This window comes from Monodon monoceros, unplaced genomic scaffold (genome assembly GCF_005190385.1).
Source record: "Monodon monoceros isolate NGI ecotype Baffin Bay Population unplaced genomic scaffold, NGI_Narwhal_1 Super_Scaffold_17, whole genome shotgun sequence".
NCBI classification, from domain to species: domain Eukaryota; kingdom Metazoa; phylum Chordata; class Mammalia; order Artiodactyla; family Monodontidae; genus Monodon; species Monodon monoceros.
Window position 1 is genome coordinate 21,474,299 of NW_021703773.1, and position 22,037 is coordinate 21,496,335.

The 22,037-nt window shown below is 37.6% G+C and overlaps 2 protein-coding genes across 3 annotated transcripts; one reads left to right on the forward strand and one right to left on the reverse strand.

Annotated features, from left to right (window-relative positions):
• The first annotated feature begins 2,155 nt into the window (after nucleotides 1-2,155).
• UFSP2 (UFM1 specific peptidase 2) lies at nucleotides 2,156-19,742 on the forward strand. Its single transcript, XM_029226643.1, has 11 exons — nucleotides 2,156-2,234; nucleotides 4,930-5,088; nucleotides 5,195-5,261; nucleotides 7,503-7,660; nucleotides 8,049-8,241; nucleotides 9,547-9,693; nucleotides 12,123-12,287; nucleotides 12,498-12,622; nucleotides 13,816-13,892; nucleotides 14,804-14,928; nucleotides 18,811-19,742. The coding sequence occupies exons 3-11, from the start codon at nucleotides 5,229-5,231 to the stop codon at nucleotides 18,895-18,897; spliced, it is 1,110 nt and encodes a 369-aa protein (XP_029082476.1). The 5' UTR covers nucleotides 2,156-2,234; nucleotides 4,930-5,088; nucleotides 5,195-5,228; the 3' UTR covers nucleotides 18,898-19,742.
• On the reverse strand, nucleotides 19,047-21,751 carry ANKRD37 (ankyrin repeat domain 37). Of its 2 annotated transcripts, XM_029226645.1 has the most exons (5): nucleotides 21,583-21,751; nucleotides 21,225-21,377; nucleotides 20,272-20,363; nucleotides 19,534-19,737; nucleotides 19,047-19,282 (listed from the first exon to the last, which is right to left on the reverse strand). In XM_029226645.1, coding segments are annotated over exons 1-5 (477 nt in total). In that variant the 5' UTR covers nucleotides 21,610-21,751; the 3' UTR covers nucleotides 19,047-19,281. The 2 variants fall into 2 exon arrangements, with proteins under 2 accessions (XP_029082478.1, XP_029082477.1); XM_029226644.1 differs by lacking the exon at nucleotides 19,047-19,282 and having other exon boundaries at nucleotides 19,530-19,737.
• Between the last annotated feature and the right edge of the window lie 286 nt (nucleotides 21,752-22,037).

A 22,037-nucleotide genomic window follows, 5' to 3' on the forward strand; every position in this document is an offset into this window, starting at 1 on the left:
TGGAATGTCCTATAAATATCAATTAAATCTATCTGGTCTATTGTGTCATTTAAAGCTTCTGTTTCCTTATTTATTTTCATTGTGGATGATCTGTCTGTTGTGTAAGGGAGGTGTTAAAGTCCCCCACTATTGTGTTACTGTTGGTTTCCTCTATTATAGCTGTTAGCAATTGCCTTATGTATTGAGGTGCTCCTATGTTGGGTGCATATATATTTATAATTGTTATATCTTCTTCTTGGATTGATCCCTTGATCATTATGTAGTGTTCTTCCTTGTCTCTTGTAACATTCCTTATTTTAAAGTCTATTTTATCTGATATGAGTATTGTTACTCCAGCTTTCTTTTGATTTCCATTTGCATGGAATATCTTTTTCCATCCCCTCACTTTCAGTCTGTATGTGTCCCTAGGTCTGAAGTGGGTCTGTTGTAGACAGCATATATATGGGTCTTGTTTATGTATCCATTCAGCGAGCCTGTGTCTTTTGGTTGGAGCATTTAATCCATTCACATTTAAGGTAATTATCGATATGTATGTTCCTATGACCATTTTCTTAATTGTTTTGGGTTTGTTTTTGTCTCTTGTGTTTCCTACTTAAAGACATTCTTTCACATTTGTTCTGGAGCTGGTTTGGTGATGCTGAATTCTCTTAGCTTTTGCTTGTCTGTAAAGGTTTTGATTTCTCCATCGAATCTGAATGAGATCCTTGCCGGGTAGAGTAATCTTGGTTGTAGTTTCTTCTCTTTCATCACTTTAAGTATATCATGCCACTCCCTTCCGGCTTGTAGAGTTTCTGCTGAGAAATCAGCTGTTAACCTTACGGGAGTTCCCTTGTATGTTATTTGTCGTTTTTCCCTTGCTGCTTTCAATAATTTTTCTTTGTCTTTAATTTTTGCCAGTTTGATTCTTGTGTGTCTTAGTGTGGTTCTCCTTGGGTTTATCCTATATGGGACTCTCTGCACTTCCTGGACTTGGGTGGCTATTTCCTTTCCCATGTTAGTGAAGTTTTCAACTATAATCTCTTCAAATATTTTCTCAGGTCCTTTCTCTCTCTCTTCTCCTTCTGGGACTCCTATAACGCAAATATTGTTGTGTTTAATGTTGTCCCAGAGGTCTCTTAGGCTGTCTTCATTTCTTTTCCTTCTTTTATCTTTATTCTGTTCCGCAGCAGTGAATTCCACCATTCTGTCCTCCAGGTCACTTATCCGTTCTTCTGCCTCAGTTATTCTGCTATTGATTCCTTTTAGTGTAGTTTTCATTTCAGTTATTGTATTTATTGTTCATCTCTGTTTGTTTGTTCTTTAATTCTTCTGTGTCTTTGTTAAACATTTCTTGCATCTTCTCGATCTTTGCCTCCATTCTTTTTCCAAGGTCCTGGATCATCTTCACTATCATTATTCTGAATTCTTTTTCTGGAAGGTTCCCTATCTCCACTTCATTTAGTTCTTTTTCTGGGGTTTTATCTTGTTCGTTCATCTGGTACATAGCCCTCTGCTTTTTCATCTTGTCTATCTTTCTGTGAATGTGGTTTTTGTTCCACAGGCTGCAGGACTGTAGTTCTTCTTGCTTCTGCTCATGAATATAAGGCTTTTGATTCTTATTGCCATATCACCCTATGAAGAATTCTAAGAGTTTCTACTCCCACTGTCAGTGATATATTAGTTTCCTCTCATTGTCTTGACCATCAATTCTTATCATAATAGGGTCAGTGTTTTTGTCCCATTCTTAAACTAGTTATTTTCCATTGATCTTTTCATGTCATTGTTAAACCCTGTATTTATTAAAACTGTAATTTAGAAATACTTTCTTAGAGCTGTGGTCCTCAGCCTTTTCCCATTAGACTCATTCACATGGAGGACGTTTTAAATATCCTTGTGCCTAGACCCTCCCCAGACCAATTAATCAGAATCTCGGGGGGTGTAGCCCAGGAATCAGTATTTTAAACTTCTCAGGTGATTTCAATGTGGAACAAAGGTTGAGAACCTCTAATTTAGAATTTAGGGTGTTTTGTTTTTCTCCATAAAACAAGGAATTAACTCATGAAATAGCTTGAAAAATCAAGGTTAATTAATGCCTAAACCTAAATTCAGTTTGATTCTAATTTATATGAGGATGAGTTTTTGTTTTACAATGAAATTTTGGTTTCATTTGTCTTAGGTTATTTCAGAGACTATGGATATACTCTTCAGAATGAGAGGTGGCCTTGATCTAGCTTTTCAGCTAGCTACTCCTAATGGTAGGTCTGCCCAAATACTCTGCTTTTTTATTATAAAGTTGATTATGAAATATAGTGAGATTCTTACCATTTTGCACATGAAACTGAGAGATAGGATGAATAAACTGTCTAAGGTCATATAGTTATTAAGTGATATAAATTGGATTTAAACTTAGACACTGTTCCTCACCACCTCTAGCCCATGGGGCTCTCTGTGCACACTAGGAAAAGGTGTCCCCTTACTTAAGAAACTTTACTGCCCTCTCAAAGAAAATTGTCACGGTAAATATAAATATCCCCCATGAGCACAATATAAAGAGGCACCCAGACTTGTACGTTGTAGACTTACAACTGTACATAACCCTGAGTCTCAAGAGCCCACCCTCTTGAATGTCATGTTGTTTAGGAATGGTAGGCAAGCTCTATGGGAGAAAAATCAGCAGTGTTTGTATAAACCAAATTCTAGGATGTCTTCCTGTTTCTGACTACTGCCACGAACTGAGGCAACGAATAACAGAGGAAGAAGATGAAGAGCTGTGTTTGAGATGTGTTTCATTTGCGATGCCACAGTAAGCCAAGTGCCAGCTCCCAACAGGCATTTGGTCATTTGAGCCTGAAACTTAGGGGGGAGTGGTCAGAACTGGAGAGAAGAGAACTTAATATCTCTCAAGGATGCTAGTTAATACCTTGATACTAAATGAAATCACTCAAGAAAAGCGTGATCAGTGGTGTCAGGAGCCACAAAGAAATTCAGAAAGATAAGGAATAAGCAGTGTCAGAGTTCCTTGAAGGAGATACCAGCTGACGATTATTTACTGGCCCTTTGGAAAGAGGGAGTGAAAGCTGAATGTTCTTTCTGACCCATCCCTTCATATTAGACAATTGTTCTCAATCTTGGTCCACATTCGAATCCCCACTTCCAGACCAATTAAAGTCTCTAAGGACAGAGACTCGGGCATCAGTAAGCTTTTTAGGTGACCCTCTAATGTGCCATCAAGATAAGAATCATTTTGCAAGGACTAAAACTCACTTTTAGGCCTATCTTATCAGTATTGTTGTTCCTTAATTCGTTACTTGTATGGATAAAGCCTTACATTTTACAACTTAATAAATTGAAGGTATATTTTGCTATGAACTTATCACAAAGTATAACTAATATATTAGTCACCAGATATAATGATGTAATTTCAAATGTAAATAAGGACTACAGATACTTTTTACCTAGTGATTAATGTATTTGAGCTTTTCTTCTGACTTGATAGTATTCCTCCTCCTGTATCAAACTCTTTGAAACACTCAATGAAGGGAATCATTAATGAGGAAATTGAGGGGAAGAAGGTGCTTAACTTAAAGACATCACAATTATTTAGGTACTTTACCTCATGGTCCTTCAGGGATAAACAGAAGGTAATCCAGGAATTATGTTTGTCTTTTGTAGTGCAGCTAAAAATCTTTAAATTTGGCTTTCTGAAACATATCAGGATATCTTTTAATCTGACTTGTTACAAGTAATCTTTTCTCTACCACAATCTCAAGGTATTTATTTATGAAGATATCAGTGTGATAGTTAAATAAGTACTTTAATCACAAGGTTAACTAGGTTTAGGATTTAGGAGTATAAAGCTAGGACAAGTATTTAAATATTGTCTTCTTCAGATATATCTATTTTATAGTTTTGACTTTGGAATCATGAAAATGTTTTTCATATTAAAAAAATTCTATAAAGTAAAAAGGAAGTCCCTGAAAATGAAGTCAGACAAATATCAGGTTGGTGACATAGCACACAGAGAAAAAAACTGTGACTTCACAGCACAGTACTTTGTACAGTCTTAGTGGGATATAGTCCAAGGAAGAATGGAACTGTAAAGAAATTTAAATTTCATTCAGTAGTTTTATTGCTATAAGTACTAAGGTATTTTGAGAGTAATTGGAATCCTTATACATTGCTGATGGGAATATAAAATGGTGCAGTTTCTTTGGAAAACAGTTTTGCAGTTCCTCAAAAAGACAGTTACCGTATGACCCAGCAATTCTTCCTAGGTGATCACCTAGGAGAATTAAAAACGTATGTCCACACAATAACTTGTGCACAAATGTTCATAACAGCATTATTCACGATAACCAAAAAGTAGAAACAACCCAAATGTGTATCAGCTTATGAATGGATGAACAAAACATGTTTTGCTCATACAATGGAGTATTATTCAGCCATAAAAAGAGTGAAGTGCTAATTCATGCTATGGATGAGTTCACAATATGGATGAATCTTGAAAGTATTAGGCCGAGTGAAAGAAGCCAGACACAAAAGGCCACGTAATGTGTGATTCCATTTCTATGAAGTGTCCAGAATAGGCAGACCTATAGAGACCAAAAGTAGGTTAGTGATTTGCCACGGGAGAATGGGGAATGACCTCTGGTCAGGCCAGGGTTTCTTTGGGGGTGATGAAATGTTCTGGAATTAAATAGTGATGATTTTACACCTTGTCATATACTAAAAGCAACTGAAATGTACACATGAAACAGTGAATTTTATGGTCTATGAATTTTATGTCAATTTTTTTTTAAAAAAGGCAAAAAAAAATGTTTTTATAGTATTGAATATAGGGAATGGATATTTGGGGGTCAGTTTTACCGTGCTGTACTTTTGTGTGCTTGGAAGCATTCATGTTGAAAAGTTTACAATTTTTCTTATTCTATTTATGTTCTTTTAATTTAGAAATTTTTGTCAAGAAAGCACTAAAACATATGTTGAGTGACCTGTCAACCAAGCTTTCTTCAAATGCACTTGTGTTCCGAATCTGCCGCAGTTCAGTGTACATATGGCCTAACAGTGACATGAACACCATTCCAGGAGAACTGACTGATAGTTCCACCTGTAAGAACATAATGCGCTTTATTCAGTGAGTATGCTTGAAGATGGCTAGAAGTGTTTTCACAACGTCATTTCGTATGGTAAACATCTTTGTGTGTTAAAAATTTAGATTTGAACAGGAAGAAGATACAAAACGAAAATTCATGAGGAAGAAAGACAGAAAGTTGTCAGACATGGTAAGCAAATCACCTGTCTTCTTAGTGATAAAAATGTTCAATCCTTGAATTTGGAGTTGAGTGAGATCTTAGAAATTACTTAACCCAGCTTTCTTATTTTTTTTACAGATCAGATTATTCAGGTCCAGAAAAATTAAATGTCTTGCCAGAGGTTATATCTCTGGTGTACATATCTAAACTTTTGTCCCATTATAATATATATCTTAAATGGGTTTTTTTGGATGCCTTGTTTGCTCCCACAGAAATAAAACAGCTTGAGTCCGTTTACAAATTATTTTAAAACAAATAAAAAGGGGTCATTCTGAAACATGACAGTGACACATTATGCTATATGAGGTAGTAAATAATAAATGATTTTCTTTTCTTCACACTGTTTTGGTTCTGTTGATTTTTGAACCAGTACTATTGAGTACCTGCCACGTGCCACAAACTTTGCCAGATATTGGAGATGAAAAATGGAGCTGCTGCTTCAAGGCAGGAAGTTGTACAAAGTTAGTATACCTTTAGTGTTTTTCCAGACTAGTAAGGAAAATAGAGTGGATGTGAGGTTGGAGATGTGGGCAGGGACCACTCAGGAGAAGCCAAACCAAAACGTAGCTACGGTAATAAAGAGGAGGGAATGGATACAAGAACTATTTAGGGGATTGAATAGGTTATATCTGGAAACTAATTGGATGTGGGATGACCAGCTTCTTGCTTCGGTAAAGATGGAAGATGGGGAAGACCTGAAGTCAGTTTCGGTCACATTATGTTTTAGACAGCAGTGAGGAGTCCACATGAGCTGTTAGATTTATAAATGTGGAGTGTGTACAAAAAAACTGTGGGCTGTGGATAAGGATTTGAGAATTACCAGTCGTTGGAGCTTGACATTTTGAGGGATACAGGTCAGTTCTTTTGTAGGATGTTCCTCAGTTTGGGTTTGGGTTTGTTTTAGGCTTCCTGGTGATAGATTCATGTGGTCATTGTTGGTAGGAATACCACAGAGGTAATGTGTGTCCTTCTCAGCATGTCATATGAAAGAAGCATATGCTCAGTTTGTTCTTGTATTAGTGATGTTAACTTTGATCATTTAATGTGGTATCTGCCAGTGTTCTCCACAGTGAGGGTACTATTTTTTGCCCTTAAAATTAGTAAGTATTTTGTGGGAAGATACCTTGAGTTTATATATATATCCTGTTCCTCATCAAGTTTTCACCCATCACTTCTAACATCAATTGATAATTTTTGCCAGAATCTAGCATTAATCTGATGGTTGCAAAATAGTGATTTTTCTAAGTCTGTCGTTTCCTTTTACACTTATTAGATGACATTATACTGTGAGGGGGAGATTTTCCATTTCCCTGTTTGTTTATTAACTGCATGGAAGCATGGATTCCTATTTTATGCAAAGAGTTATCTGTTACTGTTACTGTCCTTAGTTATTTTGATGCTCACATTTTCTAAGATTTGGCCAATAGAAACTTCATGCTGGCTCCAGTGTCCTCTTGACACCATATTTTTGAGTACTTGCTGCTTTCTTCCACAGGATGTTCCAGACACATCTTGTACTTGCCCTGTTCTAGCTCAGGAATCAGCCATTTCCCCAAGGAACACACGCATGTATATATACATACTATACATATATAACACATACATCCATATTTATCTGTGTAAATCATATTATACCTCCAATTCTACTTCAGCCTCACACAATTCCTGACCTTTTCCCAGTGAGAAACCTGGCTTCCAGTACTCTTAATATTTTGCTAAATTTGTTTAACATACAGAAATCATTTTCAGAATTGTTTTCCCATACCACTATCAAAATCAAACCTACTAATAGAGTTCAATATTTTTTTATAGTTTTTATGTCTTTAGACCACAGGTATATAGTCATAATATATGTTTAAAAGTTGCTTCAGTGTGTGGTTATTGGATCTTGTTCATTTGATTTGTTTTGTTTTGTTTTGAAATTTTTAAATGTATACAAAAGTAGAGAAAATAGTTAAATGAAGCCTGGTGAACCTAACTTTAATGTTTACCAGTACGTTATCAATCTGATTTCACCTTTACTTCCCACTCACTCTCCCCTTCTCCTCAGATTATTTTGAAGCAGGGAAGATTTTTTCTTTAAGCTAAGATTTGTGCTTTTCAATAATTTACTGTAATATAGCTTATATGGTCCTTAAAAAGTCCTTTTACTTACCTTTTATATTATTGTTCGATGTTCTACAAGTTAACTTTTACTGTTTATCTTTATAGCATCAGATAGTAAATATAGATCTTATGCTGGAAATGTCAACCCCTCTGGCAGCTGTAACACCCATCATTGAAAGAGAAGGCGGAGGACACCACTATGTTAATATGACTTTACCAGTCGATGCAGTTGTACCTGTTGCTCCAGAAGAAACGTGGGGAAAGTAGGTATTTTCTAATACTACTGCCACGTTTAAATGAGGACCCTCTCCCAAAGTAATCAGAGCTCATTTTAAATTATCATATAGGCATATTCAGGGTTGTTGTTGTTTTTACTATGATTTACTCTTTGTTTATTATTAAACTAAGAGTCATCTAGTAATTAGATGTTTATTGGAGGAAGTAGAGTAATATGCAAAACCTGTAGGGTTTTCCCTTTATCTACACAGAGGAAATTTAGTTTATTTAACATTTAACTTTGCATTTTTTAGACTTCCTTTAATAAACCTGGTCCAATCGAGGATACATTAGGAATATAGTCACTCGACACTTTCATGTATCATAAACTACTATAACTTCTGTTAATGCACTTGTATATTTTCCCCCCCTCAGAGTTCGTAAACGTCTAGTTGATGCAATTCATAATCAACTAACTGATATGGAAAAATGCATTTTGAAATACATGAAAGGGACATCTATCGTGGTCCCTGAACCACTGCACTTTTTATTACCAGGGGAAAAAAATCTTGTAACAATTTCATATCCATCAAGAATTCCAGATGATCAGCTGCAGGCCTATAGAAAGGTGAAACCAATTCATTTTTTCTTAAAAAAAAATACAGCTATCATTCATTTTGTGTTTAATTATGTGTTTCTAATAAATGGACATTGTTTTGTGATTTAATTTTAAAGTGTGGACGCAGACTATTAGCTTTACACCTATTTAACTTCTGTTCTATAACTTTTTAAAGTATTATTAATAAAAAAATACTTTGCTAAACCATATGTAACATTTAAATTTCATATGTTCAGTGTAGTTCATATTTTATTTTTCTGTAATGAAATTTAGAACTGAAAAGATGCTTACATGCCTGGAGCAGCTGTTGAGGGTTACTTAATATATTCCTTTTCTCTTCCGTTACTTCCAGATTTGTGAAAGAGACAACATTAGAGTCTGAGAAGGGAAATTAGGATTTATAGTATTACTCCATCCCCCACGTCCCAGGGTTATTTGGGTTTTATTAGAGGCATCTTGAAGAAAACAAGATCAGCATTCAAAGAAATGAGATTTCTTGGCAAAATGACTGGTTTGGGAGTACGTATTTTTGATGTGTGGCCTTGCCTGGCATCCATCAAATTATACCATGGGACTATCTTCCCAGTTTCTTCTGTCCCTGAAAAGAGATATAACAATGTAACCCTCTGTACCTCTCTGTAAGTGCCAGATGAATTGATTTGCAGAGGCAACAGTTACATATGCTAATGATCCCATTCAAACTGCTAGAATACATAGGAAATAGCAAAAGAAGATGTCAGACTTTTCAAAGTAACTATTAACATGTTTTTAACATTCAGGGATATATTGCCTTTTAAACATATATGTGTATTTTTATTCTGATGCCGTATTGGTTGGTTTCATGCCACCAATCTCTATAATTTAATCACTACCCCTTATATTTGTTAAGTACTCTAAGCATGATTTTTAAAAAATATTTTGATATAATTATATCATTGTTAATTATAATTTACTCATTTATGAGGCTGTTTCAAAACCAGTCTTTAGCCTGGATGTATTTTAACAGAGTGTGTTATAGTAATTTTAAATAATCTCAGTTCTCTTGACTCTAACGAATTATTATCATTTTCCTACATTCCCTTCCAGTTTCTATCCATATACATAGATAAACAAAAATAAATCATTTTTGGTTTTAGTTTAAATCTCACTTTCTTTGACCTTAGTGAATTAAATCATAAGTGAGTTTGATAACATTTATAACCAATATATAGTAAATTTTCTGTTTTGTATCTAGTTTGAGTTTATTTATTGACTAGGAATCTAAATCATTTAACTTTTTTTCTCTTCTTTCCTCTTGATTCTGATTTCATTTAGGAGTTACACGATCTCTTCAATCTGCCTCATGACAGACCTTATTTCAAAAGGTCTAATGCTTATCACTTTCCAGATGAACCATACAAAGATGGTTACATTAGAAATCCACATACTTATCTCAGTCCACCTAACATAGAGACTGGTATGGTGAGTTTAGTAATTCTTTATGTGAGTCAATTGATCATAAGTGTCATTAGTTGTTTTTTGTCTGTACCCAGTGGAAGTTGTAAGGATCAATTCATAACGGGTATCATCGTCCCTAAAACATACTTTGCCACCCTTTTCTTTTAATGATCATTGCTTAAGATAGCAGTAATTCACAGTGGTCTAAAAAGGTTAGGAATAGATAGTGTATAGCACATTTCTCTTACTAAAATTCCATTCCTTAATTTCTTTAAAGGCTTGTCCCATTTGATTTCCATTCTGAACCTGAGAAATCATGCTAATTAAGGGCATATTTCTACACAACTCACACTGTAGGAAAAGGCTAATAAAGCACTACATGTTTCCTGTACAGCACATACCTAGTTGTAAGGGGTAGATCTTTTCACTAAAGGTAGCTCAGAAAAGGAGTGTGGGGGAAGGGTTCCTCTAAGGATGCATGCAGGCTAGTAAGAGAGGATCTCATGGGCAACCAAGAATAGGAATCGTACAGCTGGCCCTCTTAGAACAAGGCAGCGCTGTGACTGGCCTCGGTCTCAAGGCGTACTCTCACTCCTTGATGGCATTCCTCAGCTTTCTTTGGGGGTGCTTTTGATCCTAACTGGCCTGTTCCTTCCCTTTACTCTACCTTTTCTTAGCCTCGTCTTCTGTTTCCTCATTTTTTCAGCCTGACATAACTTTTCCTACTCTCCCTCAGAGCTGCTCATTGCATGCATTGTTTCAGCTTCATTCCTTGCACTTACTGCCTGATTCACTCTGCACCTCTCAATTCAAATTCCCGTAAGAGAAAACTTGATTGGCCCATCTTGTCATGGCATTTATTCAATACCTGCTGAGCCTCCAGGTGCTTTGTAAGGAAATCTTAAGAATTAAAGATGAGTACGTGATACAACGTTGACCCTAGGGCAGTTAGGGGCCCGCTTCCGGTTCTGGCCATCAGCATGCACTTGGGACAGCAGCTTCACCTGCGAGAGCTATGGGCAGACCAGCTTCGCATAGAACAGCTCTGGCTGGGCACTCACCGTTACATGCATACAAATGAGACTTTAGCCAACATTTCAGTGACATTGAATGATTTCACTTATTTTGCTTATATGGGAGGAAATCTTGAGAGACCTGTTCCTGATTGAAAATCTTGTTCTGTCACAGTCATAGAATCATAGAATAGGAAATACAAAACTTAGAGTCTCTAACAAGCAACATAACTCTTGATACTTTCCCCGTAGATTATGACATAAATGTTTTCTCTCTCAGATTATATTTGGAACTCTTCTAGGGTAAGTATTGTATCATATATTCATTTTTCATTCCTAATAGTTCTTTACTAAGCGCCGGGACACTCAGAAGGTACTGAATAAATACTGATTGTTTTTTGACAATGAAATGGGTTGGTTATCTGTATTGCAAAAATGCAAGAAGCATTTATATATTTCTTAATATTTATTATATGATACTTAATGTGTGCATGTAACATACATGTAAGTTATAAAGCACAGTAAAGAAATCAACATTGGAGAGCTCCCTGCCCCATTTAAGAACTAGGACGTGGCCAGTCTGACTGTGTTCTCCTTCCTATCCACTCCTCTGCCTCCCCGACACCCAGGAGGAACTATTACACTGAGTTTTGGGTTCATCATTCACTTCACTTTCTTTTAATAGTTTCACCATATATGTATATATTCTCTCAACAATGTTGCTTTTAGTCTTGCTTGATTTTGAGTTTTACCAAAATGGTGTCATTCTGTGTATAGTCTTCTGCAACTTGCTTTTTCACTCAATATCATGTAGCTAGGATTTATCCATGGTATTGTGTGTAACTGTAGTTCAGTTCTCTTTATTGCTGGATAATATACCTTGGTATCATTTTTTTTCCCAAGTTGTTTTGCTATTTAGACAACCCTGCTATGAATGTTACTGTACATGTCTCTTGTTACATATATGCAACAATGTCAACAATTTGCTATATTTGCTTCATTTCTCCTTTTTTCCCCTTGAGCCATTTCAAAGAAAATTACAGGCATCATGCTATTTACTCCTAAATACTTCCAGTGCAAATCTCCAAACAATATTAGATTTGCATTCATGATAGTTTGGTTATGATTATTATTTTTTATTCTCTGCTGGATTTAGTTTGCTAATATTTTATTAAGATTGTTGCATCTGTGTTCATGAATGATATTGTCTTATAATTTTCTTTTCTCATACTGTTCTTACTTTACTTTTGTATCAGTAGTATACTGGCTCATTGAAAGAGTTGGGGAGTATTTCCTCTTTTTTAAAAAATTTTTTATAAGGAACTAAATAAAGTCAGTCTAGCTCCGAGAATAGTAAAATGACTCGGTATGTGTATGTGTAATATAATATATACATCTATCTTAAGTTAATATTTTACTATGTTTCTTCTTTTTATATAGATTTCTGTGGTCCAGGGCATATATGGTTACCATCATTATATGCAGGATCGGATCGATGACAATGGCTGGGGCTGTGCTTATCGGTCTCTGCAGACTATCTGCTCTTGGTTCAGACACCAGGGATACACAGACAGATCCATTCCAACACACAGAGAAATTCAGCAGGTACAGGACATGCCATTTTGAATTGTAATCAGTTGGATGTTTCATTAACCCTTAATATACCATTAATAATTATTCCTACCTCATGGTGCAGACTTATTTCTGTTTTGAAGAAAAAAAGTATAAATACTGGTAATCAGGGAAAATGCCCTAAACGTAATTTTTAATAGCTGTCTTGTGTATGGATCTTTTTGTATTTTTAAATACACAAAGGCTCTAGTTGATGCTGGGGACAAACCAGCAACATTTGTCGGATCACGGCAGTGGATTGGATCTATCGAGGTGCAGCTGGTACTGAACCATTTGATTGGTATAACTTCAAAAATACTTTTTGTCAGGTAAGGACACTTTAAGAAATCTGAGAAATCATTTCAAAGAGAATTTGTCATTTTTATTAAAAGAAAAAGCGCATTTTCCCCCACATTTGTTGTCACTCTTTTCTCTTCCTCCACATTGCCTCCTTGCTTTATAAATCTCATTATTCTAGCCCTAAATTTTTTTTGTTATATTTTAGAAGATGTTTGAGTTTAATGAGTGAACTTTGTGGTATCTGCTTATATGCTCTAGGCCTAATCTTAGTCTGGAAGAGGAAAACTTGCAAATATATCAGTTTTGAGTAGAGTTACAGAAAGTCTAGTTTTTTTGTTTTGTTTTTCTTTTTATTTAGTTTTTTATTTTATTTTTTGGCTGTGTTGGGTCTTCATTGCTGTGCTTGGGCTTTCTCTAGTTGTGGTAAGCAGGGGCTACTCTTCATTGCAGTGCGTGGGCTTCTCATTGCGGTGGCTTCTCTTGTTGTGGAGCATGGGCTCTAGGCGCACGGGCTTCAGTAGTTGCAGCACGTGGGCTCAGTAGTTGCGGTGCGCGGGCTCTAGGGAGCGCAGGCTCAGTAGTTGTGGCGCACAGGCTTAGTTGCTCCGTGGCATGTGGGATCTTCCCAGACTAGGGATCGAACCCATGTCCCGTGCATTGACAGGCAGATTCTTAACCACTGCACCACCAGGGAAGTCCCCAGAAGGTCTAGTTTTTTAATGCTTAAGGCAGAGACGTCTTGAAAGGAAAAAATCAAATGTTGATCTATGACGGACCTTTTTGTTTATCTCCTACTCTTTTTCTTCCTAAGATTTTAATAAATTAATAATGTGTCCAAATAATACATTCATTTTATCTTTTCCAATATATTTTAATCACAATTCTAGTATTAAAATATGAGCAAATATTAATATAAGATTGATATCTATGACCATCACTAGCTTACTCCTTATTTATGAGCTTATGTTTTCAATACATCTTCTATTACAACAACCTTGCTAACTATAGTGTTATTATTTTTATTGTCCAAGTACTTTAATACCTCTGATTTCACAATTGCAGTTTGGATTGGCTGTGGAAATCAGTGCTAACAAATAAGTGATAGATTAAGTAGTGAAGTGTATGGTGATTAAAAAGTGAGTTTTGGCACAGCAAAACATTATTCATATATTCCCAACTATCTTAGAAATAGTTCATCTGATAGAAAATGGTTTCTTTCTAGCCAAGGTTCTGAAATAGCCTCTCAGGGACGGGAACTGGTTAATCATTTCCAGAGTGAAGGAACGCCAGTAATGATCGGTAAGGTGTTTGGATATCTCGGGTTCTTTTGGTAGAGTGGAGAGTATGTGAAACTTATGGTTAATAAAAATATGTAATGGCATATAAAATCAGTCATTTTTAAACATATTAAAATTAGCTTTTACATCATGCATACTTCCTCTGGATATTATTTTAAAATTTCCAAGGCCAGGAGGAAAGTTACAAAAAAGATAATAACCAGAAGTAGTAAAGGCTAAGAAGAGAAATGATAACTGTGTTCAAATACTTGAAGAGTTGAGAGCAGAATGGAAAAGAGGCAGTGGTCACTGAGCTGAGCATTGTAAGTCATGGCTAGCACTAACTTGGCTGGCTGTGTGACATTATGCAAATTGCTTAACCTCTCGGGCTTTATTTGTAAAATAAGAGGATTGGATTAGCTAATCTAAAGATTCACAATTCTGTGAGAAATAAGACTTGTCCTGTGATGACAGAAGGCAAGGTAAGACTGGTGTGTAAGAAATGCGGGTAGGCAGATTTCAGCAAAATACAGAAAATATTGAAAGAGTAGCTGGGCAGCACCATTGGAGGTACTCAGAGCAGCGGCAGCATTGCCCAGCTGCTGAGAGGGGTACCAACAGCAGTGATTGTTACTCCGTTGGGTGGAGTTTAGACCCTCTGTGGCCCTTTTTAAATCCAGTCTAGGTAATTCCATGGATATTGCAGTGAAATATAAACCTAATATGATTATAGATACAATTGTTTCTTTTCTGTCTTAAAGATGTAATTTTATCTTTTCAGAGTATATTTGACATTGTGTCATTTACGGTGTATGCCAGTTGATTTTAATGCTGTTATATCAATTAATAGGCAAAATAATCTTTTTAAATTGAAATTGAATGGGAAGTTGAGATTAATATATGCCCTCTCATTTCATATTTCCTCTTCAATAGGGGGAGGAGTTTTGGCCCACACAATACTAGGAGTTGCATGGAATGAGATTACAGGACAGATAAAATTTCTGATTTTAGATCCGCATTATACAGGTGCTGAAGATCTACAAGTTATTTTAGAAAAGGTAAGTGTCTGTTTAACACAAATTTAGATACAAGGCAAAGAACCCAGAACCAAAGGATAGAAAACTGGCAGCTAACAGAAAGATGGATTATGAACTGAAGGCAGGGGTCCTCACTGTAAGGAGGGATTCTAAGGCTGTGATGAGTAACTGTCTCTCTAGATACAGAGGACAAGGGGGAACTAAAGTAAATTGTGAAAGACAAAATTTAGCTTAGATTTATCAAGACTTTCTCAGTTATTAAACTTAATAGAATGCGAAACTCATAAATATATTCCTCTGGAGACTTACAGCTTTACATAAATATAAAATAGTGAGATATATCAATGCCTTGAAATAGAGTGGAGTATATAACCTTTATAATTTTAGAATTAACCAGAGATTAGTTAAGCAGTATGCTGGACATTATGGAGGCTTGACTGCCTTTAATTTATTTACATATAACTTCATCTCATTCTATGAAGGAGTTATATTTGAAACAGATTCAAGAGTATTTGTTGATGCTTAAACTACCAGCTAAAGAAGGTATAAATTTAATATATGGGCAACTAATTCAGACTTAGTACTGAGTTTTCATGAGAAATTAGTACGAAATTTTCATGAAACTCAGTACTAAATCTTTAGGAGGGAAGTGTTATAAGACATAATTAACCTGAGTTTTAAATAAGTTTTATATTCTTTGCCAAATATATTAAAATTACAAAGAATGCATACAGCCTTTCCAGCTATAAGCCAATGAATATATCCTATCCACTACCCTTCATTTTTGTCATGTTGTCACTTAAGTCAATATCATTAGTACCCATAAAAAGGTTTCTCTGCTCTTTTTTTTTTTTTTTTTTTGGCTGCGTTGGGTCTTGGAGCTCACAAGGCTGCTCCTGCAGAGGCGTGCACTTACAGACAGTGAAAGGAAAGCAGGGCATGTTCCAGGAGCTGTGGCAGTTTTAACATGATTAGAGTTGGTGAAGCGGTGTGGCTGATAGCTGGAGGGACAGGCAGGAGGTGAATCGGGGATGGGTGCCGGGAGCCAGGCAGAGGAGCCAGGCATTCAGATTTTATCTTAAAGGCAGTGAGACGCCTTAGGACTTTAATGAGAGGCATAATACAGATAAGAAAATTACTTCTTTTTGGCTGGCTTGACGGACTTTGGACTAAATGGAATTATCTAGGTAGGGTTTTCTGATGCGATTAGATAGAGTAAGGCATTGTCCCTGCTTGCCTTCTCTGAGAACTGCACTCTGCTTTGCTAGTTTTTTTTTTTTTTTAAAGCATTAACTTGAGATGTCTGTTTTATGTGATTAGCAATAATCTTTTTATTTTTAAATTATTTTATTTTTGGCTGCCTTGGGTCTTCGTTGTTGCACGCAGGCTTTCTGTATTTGCAGCGAGCGGGGGCTACTCTTCATTGCGGTGGGCGGGCTTCTCATTGCAGTGGCTTCTCTTCTTGCGGAGCATGGGCTCTAGGCACACGGGCTTCAGTAGTTGTGGCACGTGGGCTCAGTAGTTGTGGCGCACAGGCTTAGTTGTTCTGCGGCATGTGGGATCTTCCCAGACCAGGGCTCGAACCTGTTTCCCCTGCCTTGGCAGGCGGATTCTTAATCACTGCACCACCAGGGAAGCCCTCCTTTGCTAGTTATATTTCTGTAGAACTTTATAATAGCAAAAACCCTTTGCTCTCTTCACACATGCAAGAAACCTTGAGGCCAAGGCTGGGCCATCAGTAGAAGTGCTGTTGACTCTCACGTGACTCAAGAATCTAAGGCACTGTCTTACTAGTCCATCCCGGCTACTCTAATAATACCATAGACTGGGTGGCTTATAACAACAAATTTATTTCTCACAGTTCCGGAGGCTGGGGAATCCAGGATCAAAGTGCTGGCCAATTTGGTGGGTGGTGAGGCCCACTTTCTAGTTCAAAGATGGTAGTTTTTTTCACTGTCCTTACATGGTGGAAGGGATGAGGGAGCTCTCTGGGCCCTCTTTTAATGAGGGCACTAATCCCATTCGTGAGGGCTCTACCCTCATAACCCAGTCACCTCCAAATACCATCACATTGGGGATTAGGGTTCAACATATGAATCTTGGACACATTCAGTCTATGGCAGGGGCCAGGGGGCCATTTGCACCTCTGCCTGACCTCTGTTTACCCACTTGGGGAGCTTTCCTGTTTGAAGTTCCCAAGCCAGTCACCTCAAAGGAAAGAAGTCTGGCTCCCCTACTGACTCCCCCAGTTTCTGGTTTGGGTACCCTCTCTACCCACCTCTCTGGGAAACAATTTAAGTCTGGTTACCTGGAGATGGCCCACATGTGTGAAAAGACCACAGAAAGGTTAAAACAGAGAAAGTATAAGCCTTGTTTCTATTTATTATTAAGAAAACAGATTTTAGGACATGAAATTCATTAGAGAAAGTTTTGCTGAAAAATATGAGATGATAAAAAAAAGTTTGTTTATGTAAAGAAACAGTTCTCAACGATAATAAACCAAACTTAATGGTGGTTACCTGTGGAGGGGGGGGGCAGGACTGATGGAGGATTTTTTTTAATTTTTACTTTTCACCTCATTTGAACTTTATATGTATCTTTATTTCTGCAATCAGAAGAATAAAAATGAAAAACCTAGTGCTTCCCTGGTGGCACAGCAGTTAAGAATCTGCCTGCCAATGCAGGGGACACGGGTTCGAGCCCTGGTCAGGGAGGATCCCACATGCCGTGGAGCAACTAAGCCCGTGTACCACAACTACCGAGCCTGTGCTCTAGAGCCCACGAGCCACAACTACTGAAGCCCGCGTGCCTAGAGCCCTTGCTCCACAACAAGAGAAGCCACCGCAATGAGAAGCCCGCTCACCACAACGAAGAATAGCCCCTGCTCGCCACAACTAGAGAAAGCCCATGTGCAGCAACGAAGACCCAATGCAGCCAAAAATAAAACAAATTTATTAAAAAAAGAAAAAAAAAAGAAAAACCTAAAGAGCATCTCTACTCAACCCTCCCACCTCCACACTGAAAAACAGACTAACGCACCATCTTCTCCTGTAGGAACTATGACCTTTGACTTCAGGTCGCTGCAAGAATGCCCAGCCGCTTCCCAGTTAGGTAGGGTAAGGGGTAAAACTACTACCTGTCACTCACATGGTGGCATTTTGAATCCTCACTAGTCTCCTCACAAGTATTTGCAAACAAAGCATTTCATTTCAGAATGATGTAACACAGACAAGTCGTGAGCTGGGTCTTTAAGAAAATATTGATAAATCAATGGCCTTAGAAGAAATTTGATAAACTTCTATATTCACAATGAGATTTTGTTTGAAAGCAATTTTCTCTGCTGGGGAAAAGGATTAATACTGACATAAAATTGGAAAGTGGCATGATTACAGCCTGAGGAAAACGAAGGGCATAGAATGCAACTCCAAGGGCAATCTCAGATTTCTCACTGCCACGTATCACTGCTGAGATGCCACTGCTGGGAAATCGGGATCAAGGCAGTGGCCAATTTGGTGGCTCCCCACTTTCTAGTTCAGTCTTTTTCACTGTCTGTAGTCTTGTTATGGACAGATGCCAGTTAAACTATCACATGCCATCGACTGCCAGAATTATAAAACTATGCATCTTGAAATCAATAAAATGTGGTACTGAGTAACAGTACCATAATGAAGCTTTTCATTTTTAATGATTCCTATGATTAAATATCATAGAATTCTGTCTGAAATGGAACCAAATAAGCTACTTTTCTATGCTTTACAGGAACTCAAATATTTGAATTATATAGGTATTTAGAGCCTTATTCCAAGACCCTGCTGACAGAGCAGGATTGTAAAATGTTACAGTTTCAATCATGTAGCCCTATAACTTTGTAAAAGGTTTTCCTTTCCCTTCTCCCAAATCTAGGGCTGGTGTGGATGGAAGGGTCCAGACTTTTGGAACAGCGATGCTTACTATAACTTATGTCTTCCTCAGCGACCAAATACTATTTAAAATATCTTGGACTCAAAGACTGTAGTAAAGTTGTACTTTATAAATTTGTTGATAAAGAATAAATTTAATTTCAAATTGAATCCTGGGTGTAGTTTGATGGTTTCTATGATTTTTTTGTAAAGGTTGTAAATATTACACAAAGAAAAGAATTTATTCTTTAGACACTCCTTTAATAAATTAAAAGACAAAGCATGCACAACCGGAATGTTACAGGCATATAAATACATGTATTCTTGAATGTTATCTTCACTTAGAAGAAAGTTTTCCTCCTTCTTAGAAGGTGTTTAGACACACTTGATGAGCCAAAAGCCATAGCTTGTAGCTGAGCAGTAGATCTGCATGAAGTGAAGACCTTCTCCACACCTCTTCATAACCAATACGACATCTGTTGTTAAAAAACATATTAACATTAAAAACTTTTTTTAAAAAGGTTTCCTTCCCAATCTTCCACCATGCAGGACAATTTTTGGTCTCTAGAATCTGGTAGTAGTTACTACAACCAGTATTAAAATGTGTTAATGAGAATGAAAAGTTATACTAGAAATAAGACTGCCAATATTTAAATGAAACAATAAATTCTGTGCTAAATAAGAGATCCTTGAGGGAGGAAGAAAGAAGAAACTATGAATTCCTTACCAACACTTCCTTTTCCCATTTGTATCCTCTTTACTTCCAAAACTTCGTTTCTGTCTGAGCACTGGAACACAATGATCTTTATTGGATTGTTCACTTGGTTTTATTGTCTGCATACATTTAATTGTTGTAAGAAACTTGCCACATTCTGGAAATCCACATGACCAAGCAAGATCTTCAGCTGTTTGCCCATTCTTATTACATAAACTGAATTTGAGACAAAAAATTAGTTAAGTAAAAGTTGACAATTGTTTAGCCTTTTTTAATATCTTCCTAACAAAGGTGCTTTGGGCTTATACAAATGTTGGTTGCAGAATAGAAGAGGTAAAGGAAGCATAGAGGAATTCCATTTTTGCTCACTATTTATCCTCAATGGCTAGCACAGAGTACAGCACAGAGTGGGCATTTTATTTTTGCACGAATGAAAGAGTATTCTTTGTTCACTACAATGAGTTAAGTACGCAAAGGAAGTCAGTGAGAACTTCTATAGAATGGCTTTTCTAAACCAAAACTAAGATGTAACACTGCCATGACAGATGAATAGAACTGTATCTCTGATTGCTTAGGATCCATTTTTTATTTATTCAAATTGAATACATAGTATTAGATGTCATTAACAGCCTAAGTTAACATTTAAACATTAACATTATCAACGGCAAGCATCATGTAATTAAGCTGTAGGAGTCTGATTAGTTTAATCCAAGAAAATATAAAATTTGAAGCCACTGATTTCATACTTACTCAATTTGGGCGTCACTGGCTACAAGCAGGCTGAGGCATTCCATGCTTCCAACTTTTGCTGCTTTGTGTAGTGGAGCTTCTCCAAAAACATCCTTACAGACAAAACAGCACATTTTAGTCTCTCCCCGAAACACTCTAGTGGAAGTTGGTGGGTGAAGTCTATTGTTTGAGGAAGCTATTTGAGGAAGCGGGGTTAGAAATGCATTGTACTGGACCGAATTTTTAAATTCTTTTTTTAAAATAAAATTCACTTGGTGCCCTATTAAATACAAAGTTGTCATTAATAAAAATATGTGCAGCCACAGCTACAAACATACATTAAGTTTTAAGTGAATAAAAGCAAAATACAATCCTACAGAAGTAAAAAAATTACAATTTAAAATTCACCATACTTTAATATTCAATGAAGATGCAAACTACCCTAAGAAAGTTCTGTAAGGAATTGTATTGGTTGTGAGCATGCCTCACAAGTATTGCTATCCTGAGACTTTTAATTTGGTAATGGAGCAATTGTTCCTTTGGAAATGAACTGTAGACCTTGGAAATGCTGTCCCATGTGGTAGCCAGCAACCATATATCCAGCTAATGAGCACCTGAAATGTGGCTAGTCTGAATTGAAATGTGCTGTAAATGTAAAATACACAGCAGATGGAGAAGACACATGAAAATGTAAAATATCAGAAATGTTTTATATTGATTACATATGAAATGATAATATTTTGGATTAATTGGGTTAGGTTACTAAAATTTCCATGTTTCGTTTTACTTCATTAATGTGGCTACTAGAAAATCTTAACATACGTGTCTCACATTATATTTCTATTGGACATCGCTGCGACAGTCACGTTTCTAATAATTGAAACGACTGAATATCTCGGCGTCTAAGAAGTGTTTGTGTGGATTTGGGGTGGAGGGGGAGGGTTGCACACGGCAACAATCAGTTACCTAGTTACCTGTTGGTTGAGGTCAGCGCCGGTCTGCAGCTGCCAGAGAAGAAAGCAAGCAAGGCCGCCACCTGCGGCCAAGTGGACAGGCGACTGCTCGCAGGGATCCGGGGGTGCGTTGACGGAGGCCCCGGTCTCCAGCAGATGCGTCAGACTATCCACCTGCGAGAAAAGAACAGCTCCAGCACCGCCCTCGCCTTTGTCAAGGCTCATGCCCTCCCTGGATTGAACATCTTCCTCCACTCCAAAAACCTTCCAACTCTGAAGAGGCTTGACTTGGCAACGCCAAGTGGTCAGTAAGCCATCACCCTAGCTAGCCCTCCCTAGAAGACTTAAGCCTGCAGGGCAAAAGCAGCCTGAGTCTCACCTCGGGGTTGCAATCGAGCAACAGCATCTCCCACCTAAAGTAGAGGACTGGAGTGCTTGGGAGAGCAGAGCGGTGAGGCGCTCGCTGCAGACAAACAGGTAAGAGAGCACAAGCCGCCCAAGAGCAGGAGAATTTAAAGATCCCCAGGGCCAACGGGCCGGCCCCTCCCCGCTGCGCCACAGCTCTGGCTGCGCCCCAGCAGCCCAACCCTGGGATGCCGGCGTTTCTCCGCCCAGCTGCAGCCGCACGTACACAAACACTGACACGTGCAACCGGGAACCCAGAAAGGCTGGCGGGGAGAAAGGAGGAGGAGGCAGCGCGGGTCTGCCAGCTGATTGGCCCAGCGTGAGGCGTCAGGCCCGCCCACCTTGGGGCGGGGCCCCGAGCTGCTCCCCCCCGCAGCCCTTGTGCGCGTGCGTCGTGAGGGACAGGATTCCGGGCGGTTGGGCTTCAGC